The sequence below is a fragment of the Protopterus annectens genome, chromosome 17.part0 (genome assembly GCF_019279795.1).
Source record: "Protopterus annectens isolate FY-2018-M chromosome 17.part0, PAN1.0, whole genome shotgun sequence".
Taxonomy (NCBI): domain Eukaryota; kingdom Metazoa; phylum Chordata; order Ceratodontiformes; family Protopteridae; genus Protopterus; species Protopterus annectens.
In genome coordinates this window covers 574,246,032-574,266,651 of record NC_056751.1, presented here as the reverse complement: position 1 = coordinate 574,266,651, position 20,620 = coordinate 574,246,032, and the positions used below count along the sequence as shown (strand labels likewise).

At 38.5% G+C, this 20,620-nt stretch overlaps 1 protein-coding gene across 1 annotated transcript in view; it reads right to left on the bottom strand.

Annotated features, from left to right (window-relative positions):
* Positions 1 to 20,620, bottom strand: part of LOC122791460 — a 429,024-nt gene that overhangs the window by 340,844 nt on the left and 67,560 nt on the right. The window contains exon 5 of the mRNA XM_044059205.1: positions 11,639 to 11,690. Within this exon, the coding sequence (XP_043915140.1) occupies positions 11,639 to 11,690 (52 nt within the window). The remainder of the gene's footprint in view (positions 1 to 11,638; positions 11,691 to 20,620) is intronic.

Genomic DNA, 20,620 nt, shown 5'->3' with positions numbered 1-20,620 from the left:
CTTTGATCATGTCTTCCCCATGAAACAAGTACATAGTTGTGTCAGGCAGCAGGTCTTTTTTGGATAAAAAACATTTTTACAAGTGGGGGTATCACAGAGATTGCTACGTTCAGCATGTTACTTGGTAATTTTATAAAGCTGAATATAAATTATAATTAGAACTTCAGTACAAGGAGTAGTGGTTTGAGTTGAGTGCTGCTTGTTTTTTTATACTTGATTTTGACTGGCATTCCAGTAATGTATTTAAAAAGTAATTTATTTTTTCATGCCTCGCAACCTGTTTCAATCTGGATATTAAATATTGAAATATTTTTTTCTTCTACACTTCATTTTGTCTTGATTGGACTCTCGTAATGACTGTTTGGCACCCAGGGCAGCGTATTTAATTAAAGTTCTAGTTGTTGTGGTTTTGAGCATAGCTCCACCCCTTTCTAGTTGGCCATACCCCTTCCCATTGGCCCCATCCATTTAATTGTCTCCTGTAGCCCTCCTTTAATTTGAAGTCACCAGCCACCACTGTTGCTTTCTCATGGCCAGGTTTGCAGCACACTCACAATGTGCCCTTTCACTTAACAAACCCTACTGTGGAATACAAGTCCTGTTACTTATTTGTGTTTTCATAAAATTGATACAGTTTGTTCCTTTCAATTTCTAATTTCTCTTGTACAGCATAAAATCTCAGGTTTTCTCCGAGTGCTCTGTCCTGTACCTCTAACACTTTTGGGAACATCTCCTCTTGAACAGTCTCATACTCAGCCTGCCTTTTCTTCATGTCAACCTCTGATTTTTGTAGTTTTTATCAGCTTATCTGAATAGCTGTTTAAAGCTTCTTCCATTTTTTCCAGCCTTTTGTTACTTGAGTTGATATACTCCTTCAACATTTAAGTTATTTTAATCAGCCCTGAGCACATTTGCCTTATTTTTTCCCTCTAATTTACTGGAATCCATCTCGTATACCAAAGCTGGAGCTTGAACTGCTTTTTGCTGCAGAATTCTTCCTGGTCAGTTCAGTGTTTTCTCTTGATATTCTTTCAGGCTGTCCAATTTTATTCTTTGATGGTATCCAGGCAGTGTACTTACTAGCCAGTAACTAAATTTTACTAAAACAGTAAGACTTATTGGCCCTTATTTATCAGTTTCTTTTTTCACAATTCGAGAGATGAAATTAAGCTGTTGATCATTGTGCAGCCATCTTGGAAAGCTCCTCCTAGCTAAATGCTAACTACTATCTAACTCACCGAATAGCAAACTGTCTCACAAATAGAACACAGGAAGAAAAGGCAGGCAATCAACCTCCTCCAGAAGACTTGTCTTTAGTGGAGTGACTCAGGGTTCAATCCTTGGGCCCCCTTCTCTTTGGCATTTACTTCTTGGACATCAAAGATAATGTAAAACGATTATGGCTGAGGAAATCTGCAGATGATTCCAGACATAGTGTCATCACAGACGCCCCAGAGGACACCAGGATGTTACAAAATGATCTGTCCCAAACAGATAGTTTGTGCCAAAATCACAATCTGAAACTAAATGCCAAGATCTGTATAATCATATCCTTTGGCAAGTATGACTCTCTTTATATCACACTGACAACATATCCCTCTGAAAACTGATCTTGTAGTTAGAGATCTGAGAACCTATGCTGACAAAGAACTGTCTTTTGATCACTGTGTATCTACTGTTGCAAGTAAATCCTTCACTGCACAACCTATTTCTAAGGGTATGGCACTTCACAGCTGGAACAATGTTTCCTTACTAAAAAAAAAAAAATAGAAAACAAAAGAAAAATCAAGGGCCTAATCATAAAAACTATGCAGACCATCTCAAAGCCTTGTCTCTTTTGTCGGTACAATACAGGCTACTTAGAAGTAACCTCTGCCTCAGGTGTAGAGCCTCAACAGATCCTGTTCTGCGGTGGTATGGGAAACACCCACTGTTGGGACCTCAAGCTCTTTTACAAGAGTAACAGAACATGCTAGAGGGCTAGGTATGTGTCACAGAGAATACCACTTCTGTGAAACCATCTTTCCCTCCATATAAAGCAAAATACTTCTCATACTCTATTCAAGTGTAAATTAGATGAATAGATGGGTAAACACAAATTCATCCTCAGTTTACCACCAGTGGCCTTCATGAATAGTGGAGACATGTAACTATCCCAACATATACTTGTTCTACATGTCTTTAGAGATTCATATTGCAAAATATAAGGGCTAAAAACTACTATGGGAATGCATGGATAGGCTTCTTAAGATCCACAGAGATCAGTAGTCTAGTAGGTACCTATGAACCTTCATCTGTTCTTCCTAATACAGCAAATATGAGAAAAAAGTTTCTCTCTCTTCCTATGACTTTGTTCATGTATTCTCCTATTGCATAAAAGCATGTTTTTTTTTCTTTATAGTTTTAGCCAAATAGGATATAAAACATTTAAAAAGAGCATAAAGTATAAAAACAAAGAAAGGATTAACAAGTCTCTAGAAATCCGAGTGGTCACATGCTTACTTGCACTTTACAGTTATTTTCCCTCTGTAGTACAGGAAGAATAACAGCATTAATTTAGGGACAGCTAGACTGTGTCCTAAAGCTGAACTGCATTACACAGTGGGGACAGAAGCACAGCTAAGTGCCCGCAATGACTCCAATGTACTTATTGAAAAGTAATCAGCAGTACTGTTAGTGTTAATGTGGAAGTGCTGTGTACTAAAGAGTGTTAATGTGGAAGTGCTGTGTACTAAAGTTACCAAAGTGGTACGCATGCCACATCCCTGTCTACCTGTACACTGCATAGTGCAGCTCAGCATACCTAGTTCAGCAGGACAATGCACACTGCAAAACCCTATGAGCTTCCTGTAGGCTATTCACAAAGAGGGTAAATATATCTACTGTGCTGTGCAATTTGAAAGCAGTGTGCAACCTCCAGCAGAATACCCAGTGTCTCATAAATGCACGCCATATAGCTGCTGTACTGTGCATCTACAATTACTGCAAATGTGTATTCATGACAGTCTAAGGCAATGATGCCATACAGGGTGCACAATGATATCATTGTGTGTACATAACGGAGACTGCTAATTTGAATTCATTGTCCAATTAATAAAGTCCAGGGTAACAATGGGGTAGACAATGCAGTATTGCTATGATGTTATACTATCATCTATTTACATGTGACAGAACAACTGTTTTCCATGATACAAACATGATGCATAGTTATGTTGTGTACCCTACAGTTACTTCTGGCCTGCAACTATGCCAATGCCCCCAGTCCAGGGTGAATAGTGACGCTGTACTGTATTCACAGTACTATCCAGGGTGCATAGTGATGCTGTACTGTGTATCCAAGGGTTACTACTGAACTGCATCCACAGTACTATCCAGGGTGCATAGTGATGCTGTACTGTGTATCCAAGGGTTACTACTGAACTCTGTTCAGTACCTAACGCAATGTCCTCACTTTGGATACACAGGAATGCTACATTTTCTACCCCATCAATACCCTGGACTGTTTTCAGAGTACCTAAAACACTGTTCCCATACATGGTACACAGTGGCACTGTAACATGCATCCTGAGGCAACTGTTAAACTGCATTCAGAGTACCTGAGGTACTGCTTACATGCAAGGTACACAGTGATGCTGTGCCGTGACCTTAAGTTGCTCCTACACTGCATTCAGATTACCTGTGGCAGTGACCCCATACATGGTTCACAGTAATGCTAAAACCTGCCAGCTAACTGTAGCAAGCTACATTTTTAGAAAGTAGTTTGCATAAGTTTATGCCACAAATGGAAAACTGAAGACTTTAGGTTCAACAGTTCACACTGGGGAAAAAAGCTTCTCTTTAATTTTAAAGTGTAGCAAATTGCTTGCTACATTTCTAGCAAGCTACTGCTTCTGTTTACACCATAAATGGAGCATTAAAGTGTTCAGAACACAAATGAAATATCAGGATTCATGAATGACAGTAAAGACCCTTAAGACGTTGTGCCCTAGCTGGCTTCCCCTTTTGCCCTACTATAGCTGCACTTCTGACTGCTGGACTGTACTCAGAGTACCTAAGGCAGTGTGCCCACACAAGGTGCAGGGTGAAGGTATGCTACTTACTCTGCAATTACTTCTGGACTGCATTCAGATTATCTAAGGCAATGTATCCACACAGGGTGCATGGTAGTGCTGCACTGTCTACCCTCGGTTACCCTGGACTGTATCCAGAGACCTTAAGGCGCTGTTCCCATACATAGTACACAGTGATGCTGCCAAATGCACCCTGAGGTTCCTGTTACACTGTATTCAGAGTAACTGAAATTCTGTTCTCATTCAAGGTACAAGGTAATGATATTAGGCATACTATATGGTTGTTGCTGGAGAACATTCACAGTACTTAAGGCACTGTTCCCACATACCACACAAGGTACAAAGCAATACTGTGTGCTATGTATGAAATGGTAACTGCTGGCCTTTATTTAGAGGATTTAAAGGCACTGTTCACATACAGGGGACACAGAGATGCTGTGTTGTCTACCCACTTGTTACTGGAGGTCTGTATTCAGAGCACATAAGGTAATGTTTTCATACAGGGTCTACAGTGATGTTTTGCTTTACACCTTAATTGTACAACACAATAATTCTGAGCATGCTTAATGCAATATGCAGCTGTAATACACAAAACTGCAATCCTGCTGGTACCCAACTTCATGTAAAATAATGGTCATTCTCCCTTGCACCCCAACACCACGTGTCTACAGTTGTCCACTCAGGGCATTCAGTGCTGCCCTGTGCACTCCAGAAGTTGTTCAGCATCACTCCATCCTTATGTTCTGAAGACATACTCAGTATTTCACTGAAATGAATGGCACACTAATGCTCTATATAATCTGCTATGACTACCATCCGAAAATGGTATAATTCTGTTTCTGAATCACCCACCTGTTGGCAAAGCACCCAAGTCACTATCCGTACTATGTATTCCTTTTTTTTTCAACATGCAAACTGGATAACTACTCTGAATCCAGCTGCCCATTTCCTAAGCATCGAAGTTATACTGATGTATAGAGTCTGTCAGGTATACTGATATCATCTTCTCCACAACTTTTTTTAGGAATATCCATGGAACATATTAGCAGAATAACAATCCTCGTAAAACAAGGTCTTTGTCTTTCTTCCTTCATTGCCACTTCAAAATAGTTGGATTCAGGTGACTAATAGCAATAATAGCACACAGTACATTACCCTTCTAGTGAAAACCACTTGTAAAAGTCACAGAAGCCTAAGGCTACAACTTGTTTGTTTATAAACATTACTTTGTAGAACTGGGTTGATTCTCTCTGTTTCCACTTGTGTATGTAAATTTCAGCAAAACATTAAGCATACCAAAGCACATGGGTCACCCACAATAGTGTCACTTACACCAAAAAAGTCTTAAAAAAAACATACCTGAAGAACTAATTAAAATCTGAAATAGTACACTCATGCATTTCTGATTTGCTGTATCTGTTTTCAATGTGTAATTTTTTGTTACTATGATAATGATGCTTTTAAAGAGGGCTGGATCAATTTGCAATAAATATATTAATAAATTTAAGAAGTACAGGTTGATTTACAAAAACATTTCAAACTTCAAAAGCAAAGTAAGAATACACTCTGCAGTTACTCCTTTATGAAGTCAGAGAACTTAAGTACTCCCTGCTCGTTACCCACTTAATATTTTCAGCTTCCCCTAAACTGCTTGTCATTGTTACACTGTTTACAAATGTTCTCTTCATTAGTTTAACTGATTGCACTGTTCTACACAGAACTGGCACACAAAGATTCCATTCATTGACTCATTTTCTAAACCTCTTACCCTGGTGAGAGTAATAGTGCAGTGGTAGCAAGCAGAACAGGGCAGACCAGATGTTCTTATTCCCCAGCAGCAGTTTCCTGCTCATCCGGGGAGATAGCTAAGCATTCCTGGGCCAGCTGAGAGATGTAGTGTTTGCTCTAGGTTCGTCTCTAAGAGACCTGTACCTGCCTGGTACACATCTCACAGGAGGCACCGCATATGTATCTTCACTAGGTACCTAAACTACCACAGCTGTTTACTTTCAATCCTGGTAAGCACTGGCTCTAGTCTAAGATCCCCCAGATTGCCAAGGCCCTTAACTCAGTCACAGACAATAAGGTCAGCAGCCCTACGAAGGAACCACATTTCTGCCACAGGTTCCTAGATTGTTATTAGACTAACTACTTAAGGGGGCCTTTCTAATCCTAGCCAAGTTTTCCTGAAAGAATAATGACAGCCTGTATCCAAAAAAAACACTGAAGGACAGGCATTTATAAGCTGTGTCCATAAGAGACATGAGTGCCAGGCTCGGTGTGAATTTCCTAATCCCCATCCACTGGTCTATGTTCAGCCTCACATGGATGGGAACTCTGTTCCATATGACGAGCAATCTCTGGGACAGACATCTGTCTCTCCAGCATGTTCTTGTATTTCTGGTACTGTTTGACTTACCAATTTTCAGGAAATTCATAAGTATGGGTTTTGTGGATGCCTTATAAGCCAGGCATAGATCACCCCTCAGTGATCTACAGGAGACTGAGTAGAGGGAAAGGGCTTTAAGGTACTCTGCGTAAGACAGGTTTGTTGTGCCTTACATTCTTTTTGCAAGGAACCTGTGAAGTTGCTATAGTTGCTGCATATGCCTGGTCAGGTACATTCTGAAGGGATCATTGTACTCTATGATTAGTCTGATAAGGGCAGAGTACAGTGGAATAACAACCTCTTTGGACCTAGATGTCATGCCCTTACTTATAAGTTGCACAGCATAGAAGGATTTCCTCACCACTGTGGCCACATGGTGGTCAAAAGTAATGTTACTGTCTACATGTGTACCCATATCCCTGCCCACTGGTTCGACTCCGAGTAGCATTTTATCAACATGGCAATTAGCCACTACAGATGACTTTCCAAAGGGTACAATTATGCATTTCTTAGCACTGAGTTTAAGACCATAGTTTTGGCACCATTTTTTTTAGTCAGAGATGGGGCTTCTTTAAGACTGCTAGTGTCTAAAGGGGAGTCAGTGATAACTCCTAGCCTGCAATCATCTGCAAACCTAGCCATAGATCTTCAGCATTTGCTTCATTTCAGAGAAATAGATATCAAGAAGGACCAGGCCCAGTACCTATCCCTGGGGGACTCTGTTAGTGACTGACCTCATGCTGGAGGTGGTGTCACTTGTTTTGACTTCCTAGGTCCCATTAGTGAGCCAGATGGCTATCCACTTGTATCTATGATCTCATCATTTCAGTCGCTAACCAAAGATCAGGATTATAGGTAAAGGTGGAGGCACAGAATGACTGGTAAATTGAGAGCTTTGTCCAAAGACTTGGCTCCTTCTTTATCACCAGAGTCCAGTACAACATATGCAGACTTACCTTAGCTGTACTCATCCTCTGATCAACTGCCAAAAGACACTCAGTCATGAACAAGACCCCAAGATAATTGACCTCTTCCAACTGAAACAGCTGCTATTCTCACAAGCAAAGTGCTATAAATTGTTTTCAGGGAGAGAACTGTGACCTCTGATTCAGAAGTGCTGATTCTCACTCCAGCAGTGAGCCATTCCAGTACATTCCGGGAAGCATGGTCACTTGACACCAGGAGCATATCCTCGTCTGCAAAAACACAGCTCCAGCTATCATGTCTCCAAACTGTATACTCTCCAATACTGTGCTGTGATATCCTGTCCATTAAAACTATGAGCAGGCATCACCAGCTACTTTATCTATTATTCCACCAACTACTAACTTAATTCTATGTATAATTTGTCATATTCTAAATGTACTATGTAATGTCATCCCTTTAGCTACTCACAGTTACTTTGTGTAATGCTTGAGAAATGTAACGCATTGGACTGTCAGGATAGGACAGTACTACCAACTATTTTATCTTCTAACCGTTGACTGGATTCTATATATAACATGTCATGTTCTGAATGTATCATGTAATGTCTTCGCTAAGTTGTTCATATTTACCTTTAAATTATGTAATATGCTGTCAGTGTTACAACATTAACTTCCTGAATGTAAATATCTATCTTTGTGAACTTGTCAATTTATGTAATTGGAGCTTTTCTCCCCGGGCCGCCGCTTGAAAATGGACCTGTGTCCAGTCGAACTTTCTCGGTTAACAAATGTCAAATGAAATAAAATAAAAATAAAATATGAATCTGAAGAACCATAAGGAATAACTCCACAATTAAGTATTACAGAACTTAAGAATAATCTTTAAAACATGATTAGAGTGCAGAACTGGAAATTGACTGTGCACATCCCTAGTCCTATGTTGTATTTGCACCTTAACATCCTGGATATAAAACCTTGGGTTGTCACATTACACTGTTAGTATGTGATGCCAATGCAGTTCAACATGACTGCATTATTATTGTTATTGTTATTTTATTTTTGTTGACTGGGTTAGCTCTAGCATTGCACTTGCTATGGTTATAGAAGTGACCACTTTCTCATCTTTCTGCATGAAAGGTGACTGCTGTTCAGGCAGCAATACCTTCAGCACTGTTGTTTTTCTAGTATAGTATTCTTTACATGATCAGTCAAGACAACCTATAGTAATTGAAAATGTAGTCGGGGCAACTGAATACACAGTAACCTAACAAGCAACCCTTTCAGAAAAAGCACTGAACTACAAGAGATCAGGAAGTACCACTGTTGGTAGATGTAACTACTGTCTGTATCAGACATTCCTATTAAAAATAACAGTCCAACAAAACCTGACAAAAAGTAATTTTTATAATAAAATATTCCAAATCAATTCCAGCCATGTCCACTCCTCCCAAAGTGTTTTTATGATTGTTTTTAATTGACTTTTTATCACTAAACTACCATTTTGGAATGCTGTACTTAATTCATATCACTCTGGTGATCTATGCTTAATGGCAGGACATTCTGTTCTGGTCTCTGAGATCAATCAGACAGTACAAGGTCACAGCATTTGTATGCCAGATATTGTTTTTCTTGAATGTAGAATACAATACATAATACTATCCTTAACACTGTGTTTTGCAAAGAGCAAATCATCATGATGCAGTCATTGTGGAAAGGAGGAACTGACCACACACAAATATATGACTATGCAACACTGAATATCCTCTCTGTGAAAGCGACACTACTCCTGAAATACCCTGCTATACAACCAGTCCAAATACACAACAGTATAATGAAGGTAACTGCAGCAAAGATGTCAGGGTCACAGCAGGTCTTGTGGAGTGTGGGAATCTTACTTTTGCTCAGTGCTTGGAATTCTGAAACATGAAATTCTGAGACAGAATTTGGTATGTTGGTGGTGATTATTCCTACACTCGAACTATGGCAAGTCAAAGGTAAGAAGTAGTTATGAGTTTAGGCACATAGCTCTCTGCAAGGTATGTGTGGCTAAAGAAGATTTATTTTTACATATTTCATTGCTTTAATGTTGGAATTGCAATAATGGAATTTTTGAGAACATTAACATGGTACCACATCTTTGCAGTGTCACTATTTATTTATCTTTTTGTTTTTGTTGACCAGGAAAGTTTGACCCCACAGCCCATTTTTGTGAGAGAGGCATTGTAGAGCTAATGGGTCAATTACAGTGGGGGTAAGAATATTAGGTATTTGCCGACACAGAACTTGGCTATAAAAAAGTGGTGGAGAGTATTTGAGGGAAATTGATAGAGAGAGAAGGTCAGAAAGAAACTGAAGTGTAAACTGCGGATTAAGTTAGAAAATAAATTGAGGAGGAGTGGTAGAAATAATTCTTGTGTAGAAGGGGACAGAGGTTATTAAGGCACAGGGATGTAAGTTAACAAAGGAAAATGTAGTTACACAGACGAGGAACATCTGCATGACCATGTGTGGTCTAGGTGGTGTTTTGGAAAGGGCTTGAAGAAGGAAAATTTCATGGTCTGTTTTATGTATGTTCAGATAGTGTCCCCATGTTTAGATTACAAAGGGAGTATAGTGAGTCATCTCCTTAGTTATTATTAGACTTTCTAGTGATTAGTAAGAGCTAATTGGTGAGCAAAGGTGTCTACCAGGAAAGTAATGCTTCAGGGTATCTTTTAGTGCTGGACATTTGTCTGGTGCATGTATAACACTGTGTGCAGTAACAAGTTGTTGGTATGTTAAAAAGTTGGGTAGCTCAAGCCAGTTTTGTAGTTTCAGGGCTCTGCAGTGATGAGCCCTATATGCAAGGTTGTCAGCAAGGTTGGCTACTTTTTTTGTAGCAGGCAGAGAGATTAGCCTTAAATGTAGTATTCAGGTTATTAAGAATAAATGAGGCATATAGTAAGGATGGAAGAAGGTAGGTAGATGCTAATGTTTGTGTTCCATCATCTGTCAGGTAATGTTTGGCTCTATATAGCACAAGTCAAGTTTTTGGAATGTGTTTTAATGGCTTGCAACATGTGTGGGTGAAATTTTAGGTTATTGTCAGTCAAGATACACACAAGTTTTGCTTGTGGTACAGTTTCAATTTGTGTGTTGCTGGATGAGGTCATTTCAAGAGATTTTCTTTCATTTTGGTATTTTTTAGGACTTAAAAGTAGATTTGTATCTTTTAGCCAAGTTTCAATAGCAGCGAAAGAATTTTGGGTGATGTTCTGAAGTGTTTGCTGCCTGTCTGTCCGATAGCTATGGAAACATGGGGGTGGGGGAGGTGTGGGTGAGGCTTTAGGAAGAAACTTCTGTAAGAAGACATTGATGGGATAGTATAACATGCTTTGAGAAATCCAAGAATAGTAAAGATACTAGGCTGTTGCAATTTCCTGTGTTGGTTTATGATATTAGTAGTTGAAGAGAGCAGTGGTAGGACTACAGTGAGGACTAAAACCATGCTATGTTTTGGAGAGCAGATTGTTTGAGTTAATGCCATTGATAAGTTGTGAGTAGATGCATGTTTGCAGTATTTTAGACAGATGGGATAGGATACACTAGGCGTGTTTTTGGAAAACTCTGTTGATGTGCCACAATTGTAGAGTGGCATTACACAGGATTTTTTCTGGATGGATATGACATATCTCTCAGATATGGATCAATGTATTATCTGCTGCTAGTTTTAGGTATTCTGTTGCAAGCTAGTCAGCAGTTTCAATACAAGTTTTCTTTTAGCAAAGGCTGAGATTAGGCAGAAGGAGAATGACTGACTGTTTAGGGCAAGATGGGGAGTGAGGTGAATTCTTACTGTTATTACTATTGTTAATCAGGGATAGTATTTTCTCTATAAAGTACGAGTTGATTTGAGATGGTATTGAGTCAGTGGTGTAAGGAAGAGACAAATGATTTGGTGCTTTGGTGATAAAAGGAAACATTCTTAACTAAATGTAGCACTCTTTTTCACCAGCACATATCAGATAAATTTGGTTTAGAAATGCAACTGCAGATGCTGGTAAACATAAAGATAAAAAATTCTGTAGTCTGCATATAATTAGCCAGGAAGATAACAAGCTGTGACAATATTTCTTGGGTGTTATAACCACTCACTGTTTTACTGTTTGCCTATGATACTTAGAAATACTTGCACTAAAAGAAAAGTCATAAAAATGAATGCATTCAAAAATTATTATACTATAAAAAACTGGGTTCTCCACCCTGAAACATACCTAAAGGACGCACATTTCATGGCAGATGGTGTGCGTGCTGATGTAGCTCTGTCTGAAAAAGATAAAGGATGGAATTTCAGTAAATTATGTTTCTTCTTGTTAAGTCCATTAAATGATAAACAGATTTCAGAGTTGACAGTTAATGCTTCTATATTAAAATGTGTTTCTGCAATATTTTGTCCCCGTCTCCCATAATAAGTATCAAGTCTTGCCCTTCTGACTTTCCCATGAACCTGTTCATTCCCCTGCACAACAGTCATGAGAGTCAGTCATTCTCTAAGGCAAGAATCAAATCAAGGAGTGGGAGCTGTCATCAATGTTCTGGGAGAGCAAGGTTTTCCATTAAACTCTATCCACCCTGATGCATACCCGTTCGCATCCAAAGGGTTGCATGCAATGGACTTATGATTTACATCCATGGATCCATGTGTGAGGTAATCAGTTTATCCTGCCTCTTTGTAGACTGCACCCCCATGCAATCTCAGGTCTCCACCAGGGATCTAGTCATAGACAACTGCTTGGGATACACACTTTCACCCTCTACCCTCACCTTGAAGACAAGTAAGCAGGCTAATCCTTGTCATTTTTCTCCTTCCTCTTTCAACTCCAATAGGTGCCCAAGCCAGTCAAACTCAGATCACCTGAGTTGTAGTCAGGAATTTCTCTATGCCAATGGACCTGTAATGATTGTGTGATAATTAGTTTAACAGAATGATTACAAGTGAGCCTTTGACAGGCATGAGATATACTACAACCTAAAAATGAAATAATAATATGTCAAACAACTAACCCTCCTCCCCACCCCCAGCTTTGGACTGGCAGTATCATTAGGTGTAATGTAAATATGTAGAGAATATGAGACCTTTGCCTCATAAACCTCACTTGCTGAACCTTCCATGAAGAAGGCTAACAAGACAGCTGCCTTGTATGTTCCAGCTGGCCCATGAGCAAGCTTGCTAGTAAAATCCAGTACAAATGGTAACTCCTCATAGAAACAACTAACTTATTACATACAAAAAAGACAGAATACTGCTCATAATTCCTAATATCACTGATTTAAGAAACTTAAGCCTGTAATTACTTTTTGGATCCATAAAATGTAGAAGCACTCATGCCACTAGCAAGTCAAGAAATGACAATGAAAGCTGGACACTTGTTGTGTCAAGCAAGTAACATAACATGATAATACTTGCTCAGGGTCATCCAAAAGCTGAGAATGAAGGAGGAGATGCTCATCCACAAAGGTGAGATACTGGAGGTACAGGAACACAGGAGCAATACTAGGTAAGTGACCACAAGGACCATACGATGCTTAGACATACATACCTTTAAAAAGACACATTTAAAAGTTCACACATCCTTTTTCAAACACTTAATTCTGCTCCCCTCACAAATCGAGCAATGCTGCACTGGTAAACCTAGTGATAAAGGAGGCTGAGGGGAGCACACTCAGGACTGTTGGAGGGGTCTAGATCTAGCAGCACATAGACTTAAACTGCTGTGCCAAAATACATGACTAATTCACTGGGGAATAAATCCAAGACCTTCTGTGTGTGAATCAGACATGATAACCACCATAGCTCTCAAATGTCCAGATTTTTTACTCATATTTTTGGTCCGTTTCTCATAAAATTGTAGTTTTCTGGCACATCACTAGCAAATCACTGAGGGGTGAAGTAAAAAAATAATGACATCTGATTTTCAGACTTGATATAATACAACACCTATTATTCTATCAACTTTCCATGTTTGCAAGAGCAGTGTTTAAAAAGTGCCCCTATTTTGGGGGCTTTGTCCCCCTGTTGCTTGTGGCTTTGTCCAGATTTCTTGTTCTGAGAGGTATGATAACCACTACAGTACAGAACACACAACTGATCTAGGAAAATTCTCTCATACAGCAAACAGCATGGTTAGAACCTAACATCAAGGACCCCCCTCCTTGATGGGTCCTTAGTTACAATGCATTTTAAGCAGGTGCACCAGGGTAGAATGACCAAAAGGACTTGCACTAATAGCGAGCTCTGAAAGCTGGGTGCACAAGCAATGACATCCTGAATGTGAACCCAAAATTGTTAAACTGTGGTGAAGACAAAAATATTTGGTGAAAGGGTGGACTGAAGACAGAGTGGCCATGGCATAAATGTTTGCAATGGATATATATTTAAAGCAAGCAAATGCCCTCTGGTTGAGTGGGTTTTGACTGGAGCATTTCCCAGTGAGTGACAACTAGCCTGATTGGAAAACGATGAAAACGGCTGTCCGTTTCAAAAATGTTTGTCTGCCTACTATAAGCCCTTTTCTCTTTGGTGCCAGTGAGATGAACAATTGGCCTGTCTTCCTAAATTCACTAACTAGCCTTAAATAACACCTAAGCTGCCACTGCATGTCCAGCCTATAAAGGGCTTCTTCTCCCCTGGCTTCTACCCCCACTAAGAAAACCAGAAAATGACTGCATGGGTTCAAGAATGACTCTGAAACCACATTTGAAGTAAATGAGGGTAAAGTCCATGGGTGAATCTTATCTTGGTGAAGGACTGGATAGGATTCCCTATATAGAAGATCATAAATCTGTAAGGTATGTGCAGATGTGATGACCATCAGTGAAAATATTTTCTAGTAATTACACTTCAATAATACTGAGCTAACCTGTTCAAATGGTGGACAGGCAAGCCTGTAAAACATGAAAGTTGAGATACTATGGACAGTATGGGTTAGCTTCTGAAAAAGGAGGATGGACGTGAAGTACTCCTTAAAGGAACGGCATGACCAGCCATTAATATGTCACAATCCTGTCCACTAGAATGCCATAATATGCAAGGGTAACAAAGTAAAAATCATAAAATATTTGAGGTATGTGTGGACCACCTGCAAGGTAACCAAGTAGAGAATTATATGGGGCTGCTCTGCCTAAATTAAGAACTATTTCCACTTGCAGGCACAGCTGCACTGAGTGGTAGGCTCCATTGCAGCCATAACAACCTGTAAGATTCTTGCTAGTAAATCTGGCAGGATCAGGGGAATACGTCAGAAACCAGGCCTCAAATTGGAGCCAGACATAACTACAATTATAAGGAACACTTCTGGCTTGGCTTTGGGAAGTTTCCTGCATCAGTTGAATTTTTTTTTTTTTTTGCTATTTCACCCCTGCTTCATCCTCACAGCCATCCCCAGTACCCAATGTCCATCACTGGGTCTATCGGTTGCTCCAATTCTACCCTCAGACTATACTGAAATTACAACTAGGGCCAATGTGAAACCATTGAACCTAAAGGCATTTGTGGTGGTGGGAGTGGAGGTGCTATCTACCATTTGCCATATTTTGTTTCTACTTGTTAAGGCTTACCCCCTGTTTCTCTTCCCTCCCTCCCTTCTGGATGCATAGTCATGTCAAAAACTAAGACGCACGTCAGACAGGGTTAGTTGTCTCAGTCAAATCCAATTACCAGAACTTGGAATTAAAAACTATGTTTAACAACCCAAAAGAAATTACAATAAAAAATAATAAAGAATAAGAGCTTTCATCTTGCTGAACTCACAAAACTTCTTTAAATAATGCCTCTTAACAATACCCAGTTAAAATACTTACAAACTATAATTACTTGATCCATTAGGAAAGAAACATCCGGAGGATTTAAAGTAACAGTGTCCCATTATCCGAAAAGAATCCCTAGATGGGCCATATTCAGCCAACTCATAAAAAGCCACAGTAAGAGCTCAGAAAACAGATGGAAAGAATTAAAAGAAATTTCTATCTATGAATATATTTAAGTTTTAAAATACTAGAAACTTTAAGTCCTGGCCAGTGATCCGCATTTAAAACCAACTTCCAATAGAGTTCTTTAACTTCTAAGAATAAATGCCAAGGGCTACCCCTAAGATTTTTCACAACTTGTTCAGCAACCACAAATTTAAAAGAGCGGTCTGCAAATTCAATAATATAAAAACAGCAGCAACTTTGGCAAACTGCAGCATAAACAATTCTACTAATATGGCAATCACATTTTCCTTTTATTGTACAAGTTCTTCATTTTATCTTAAAAGAGTTGTTGTTGTTGTGTCTTTCGGCTTTTCCCAGTTAGGGGTCACCACAGCGGAACTCTGGTCCGCTAATGATTGGTAGTTGATTTTTACGTGCCGAGTTACCAGCCCTGACGCACAACCTTTCAACAAAGGTACGCCCATTCACGCATGTCTCTACGCAGAAGATGCTCTAGCTGAGAATCGAACCACCAGTAAAAATCCATTTACAATATTTTCATCAGCCACACTTGTTCATCTGTTTAATCACATTATCCTTTCCCTTTCTGTAAGATATCCCTTCTAAAATATTTTTCAAATTGCTATAATTCTGGAAAGCTATTTTCGGCTTCTCTGACACCAGATGATTAAAGTCCAAACTTTTTTTGTAATAAAAGATAATTTTTGTACAAAATGCACCCAACATCACTATCCAGATTGTAATTAGTAAAAACATACACGAATATATTCCACCATCCATAGCATTTTTCCGTAGCAAGGGGGATTTTCCATTATTTGGTACTAACCAGTAATGGGATGTAAACCTTTTCATTTCTTTTCATGATAACCTAATTTTTTAATTCTTTTACCAATACATTCGGATAGCCCCTCTTAATAAACATTGACTCAAGAAGTGAGCATTCTTCTAATAAATCGTGGTTGTAGGTCATCAGCCTCGCAGCCCTTACGAATTGTCCCTTAACCACAGATTTCTTTTGGGTCAAGGGATGCCCACTTGAAAAATGTAAAAGGGAATTAGACTAAGGGATTGTTTTGTGAATTTTAGAAAAGTAACTTTTAGACGTATCTTTGACAAGTAAAACATCCAAATACGGGATCTTTTCCTGACCCGTGTGAGAAGTGAAGTTAAAAAAAAATTGTACTTTGATTGATACGATTTAGAAAATCCTGTAAATCATCTGATGACCCTGCCCACACTAGGAATAAGTCATCTAGGTACTTAGTATAGTAACGTATGAGATGCACAAAGGGGGCCCCCAAAACAACATTCTTTTCCCATTTAGCCATCAAAATATGGGCATAAATGGACCCACAATTTGCCCCCATAGCAACACCTCTGATTTAGTGGTAATATTTCCCATTGAATAAGATGTAATTGTTAACCAAGACCAATCTACGCAATGTTTCCAGAACCTTAACATCTGAGTTCAACTGCTTATTTTCCAAAAATCCCCTAAACTGTACTAATCCCACATCATGGGGAATAATGGTATACAAGTCTTTAACATCAATCGTTACTAAGATGTCATTACTGTGAAATTCAATATCATTATCTTTTTTCTAAAAAGTCCCATGAATCTTTCCAAATGTGAGTCTCTGTCTTTAGAATGTCCTTGAGTTTATAATCCACAAATTTGGCACAAGCTTGCCTTATGGATCCCCTACTATTCACTATAGGTCTCATAGGTGGATTATTAATATCCTTGTGGATTTTTGGGATTCCAAACAAAGTTGGAATGGTAGGACAGGGAACATTCAAATAATTATACTCTTCAAAGGAAATACTTCCCTCTATAAACAAGTCATTGATTTCATTCCTGAGCCTTTTATATGCTTGGTTAACTTCATTCAAGGAAATGCTTTGATACACACTATCCACTAGCATCCAGTTCATCCGATCCAAATATTCACTTGGAGTCATCACCAACAAACCCCCTCCTTTATCGGCCCTCATAAATCTCAGCCCTGAATTTTTTATGTCCTCCAATTTAGAACGTACAGTCAAAGACAGATTATTATTTCCATTGTGCCTTTTCTCATACATCTTCCAATTCACAAATCCGATAAAATAGTAATGACATAGGGTTTAACGGGGGATTAAAAGTGCTCAAGATGCATAAAACATCTGAAACTGGAGGTAGTTCATTAAAAAGTAATTCAAAATTCAACTTTCTAACAAAGCACGTTACGTCAATTAAAGGATAAGCTATATTAGCATGCTGTAAAGGAATAAAAATCAATCCTTTTGCTAACAGTTGAATAGATGTATCATCGAAGACAAATTAACTAAAATTAAAGATGTTAAAGTCCCTGTTATTATTTGTAATAATTTCACATCGGGAAGTGTCTTTAACTGTATTCATACCATTGTTGTGGAAAGTAGAAGGAACTACGCTCGGGAAGGGTGTATCTGGTTGGAGTTCTTTCATTGGTGCTGTCTGAGGGGGGTGTTTTATTCTGTCCGTTGATTGGTTCTGGTGGAGGTTTGCCCCCCCCCCCCTGCTTTTTCCAATACTTGATTGTGTTGCTTTTTTTTCCTTAATCTTTCTGACCGGCTGGGAAATGAAAAATCCAACATGTTAGATTGATAGCTAAATTCTGTATTGTCATTAGTGGTTAAGACATTATGTGGAACATAATCATAGTCTTGTCCCTCCACTATGTCACTGTCTATATTATGTGGATTAGATGAAAGTGTTTTCCACCCCCAAGCTTGAGAAGGTGGTGGGTCTGGGTAAGCCAAATGTTCCAAGTTGGTAGTGGGGTCTCTCTGTAATTTTTAAACCTTCAGATGTTTAATTTTCTCCACCTGAGAATCGATACTAGTAAAAATCCTAGCATGTTCAAAATGATAGCAGTAATAATCAGTATCCAATAATCAGTATCCATAATGATCTGTTGTTCTAGTTGCTGTGTTTCAACTGTGAGCTGCTTGATGAATTTCTCATTATATTTTACAAGAAAATCCATGTATTCACAACCGTGGCAGTCAAACATAGCCAGCAGGTCATGATGGAGTGGTGAGTCTTTCAAAAGGCCATTTTGAGTACCTCCACATTTGGAGGCCTTTTGGTACTTGTTTAGCCCTAATAGCGTCAGTAAAATAAAGGTTTTCAACTTGTAGTTTTTTTAGCTTTAAAAGCTTACAGTCCAGCTCATGCAGTCTCATGCGGATATTATCTGCCGTTAATGAAATGTAAGGAAAAAGCCCTGTACCTTTAGATATCCAATCTGTCAAAATGGGAATATTCCTATTCGAATCACGTGAAGAACTAAATTGTATGGGATCTGTTAGTGCTGCAGAACAAGTCTCAAGTGATGAACACGAGCATTGATAATATTTCCATCTTCAGCTGGATTTAAAACTGCTGGCGTTGATGAAGCAGGCAAAAATAATGTCCACCTTTTGGGAGAGTTGTTGTATTAACAGGGTCAAGTTTCCAACTGTACGATAAAGTTTGGAGACATCCGAATCTGCAAATAAGGACTGTGAAAAAGCATGACCTTTCGTAGCTATGCTACTGAGACACAACTAAAACCAAGACCAAACAAGCAAAAACTAAGACACATGTCAGAGAGGGTTAGCTGTCTCAGTCAGATCCAATTGGCAAAACTTGGAATTAAAAACTATGTTTAATAACCCAAAAGAAATTACAATAAAAAATAAATAATAAGCACTTTCCTCTTGTTGAACTCACAGAATTTCTTCAGATAATGCCTCTAAACTATGCCCAGTTAAAATTCTTACAAACTATAATCACCTGATCCATAAGGAAAGAAACATCTTTGGTATTTAAAGCAATAGTGTCCCATTATCCAAAAAGAATTCCTATATGGGCCATATTCAATCAACTCATAAAAAGCCACAATGAGAGCTTAGAATACAGATATAAAAAATTAAAAGAAACCTCTATCTATCTAGGATTTAAGTTTTAAAATACTAGAGACAGAGGTAACATTGTTAAGTCCTGGCCAATGATCCACATTTAAAACCAATTGCCAATAGAGTTCTTTAGCCTCTAAGAGTAAATGTCAAGGGCCACCCCTAATATTTTTCACAACTTGTTCACCAACCACAAATTTAAAACAGTGGTCTGCAAATTCAAATGTTAAATTTGGGGGAGTTTGAGATGGGGGCTGAATATATTTATAAGGGGTGAATGAATTAATGTAGTGTGGTATGCTGTTATAAGTTCACTAATGTAATGTGGTATGCTGTTGTAAGTTAATTAAATGGCAAGTCTTACTTACTCTGAATAAATATTATATCATCATGGATTGGAGGGTTGCATGAGAAGAGAGACTTGGCAAGATGAAAATCATTACTTTTCTCTTAAGTAGAGTGCTCGTTGCCATTTTCTGATTGAACAGAAGCATATCTACTCCAACTGGTTAATGGAACACAAAAGATCATTAAACTGACATGGGTCTCATAATACACTCACTTTTGAAACAACCCCTATACTTTTGTTCAATTTCAGATATACATTTTTTTTACTTTATTTCCTTCATTTGACCATAGGATGGTAACATTCATAACATTCTAATTAAGATGGCTGTTTCCACCTACCATAACACAAGTCTGGTTACAGCACCCCAGCAATTCACTTGTTGGCTTCCCCTCTCCACTGTAAGCCAGAAAAGGCTACAATGTAACTTGTTAATTTTCATAAAAGTCACTTCATGTGGCATTAGCACTCGGTCATCAATAAAAAAATATTTGAAAACCAGAACTAGTGCTTTTATCTTCTGAGAAAAGGGTCAACTACAATAGAAACATGTAATCTTGTTTAATAAATAGGATTTTTTAAGTACGTCTTTAGAAAAATCTGGGGGCATCTGTTATGGACAGCTGTGGATCTGACTTGGCATTATCCCGATTTCTTGCTACTTCTGAACCACAGCAGCTGTGAGGTTCAGGTGGGATAAATTACATGCTCCAAAACCAGCAGTGGGTCTTTGATTTTTTTTTTTGCTGAAATCTACTTGGAGTATAAAAAGTACCTCTGTAAACATTTCCATATGAATATCCCAAATCTTCTTGATTTAGTAGCAAACCTACAGGTCTTACAGATTTCTTCATCATGTTATTTTGTAGTATACAATTTTAACTTTCTCTTTCAGTTTTTTCTGATCTTCTTTGATTGATTCTTGTAATTATCATATATTTTATAAGTCTTACTAATTATCCATTTTTAACATCCTTTGTTCTTGGTTCAACTA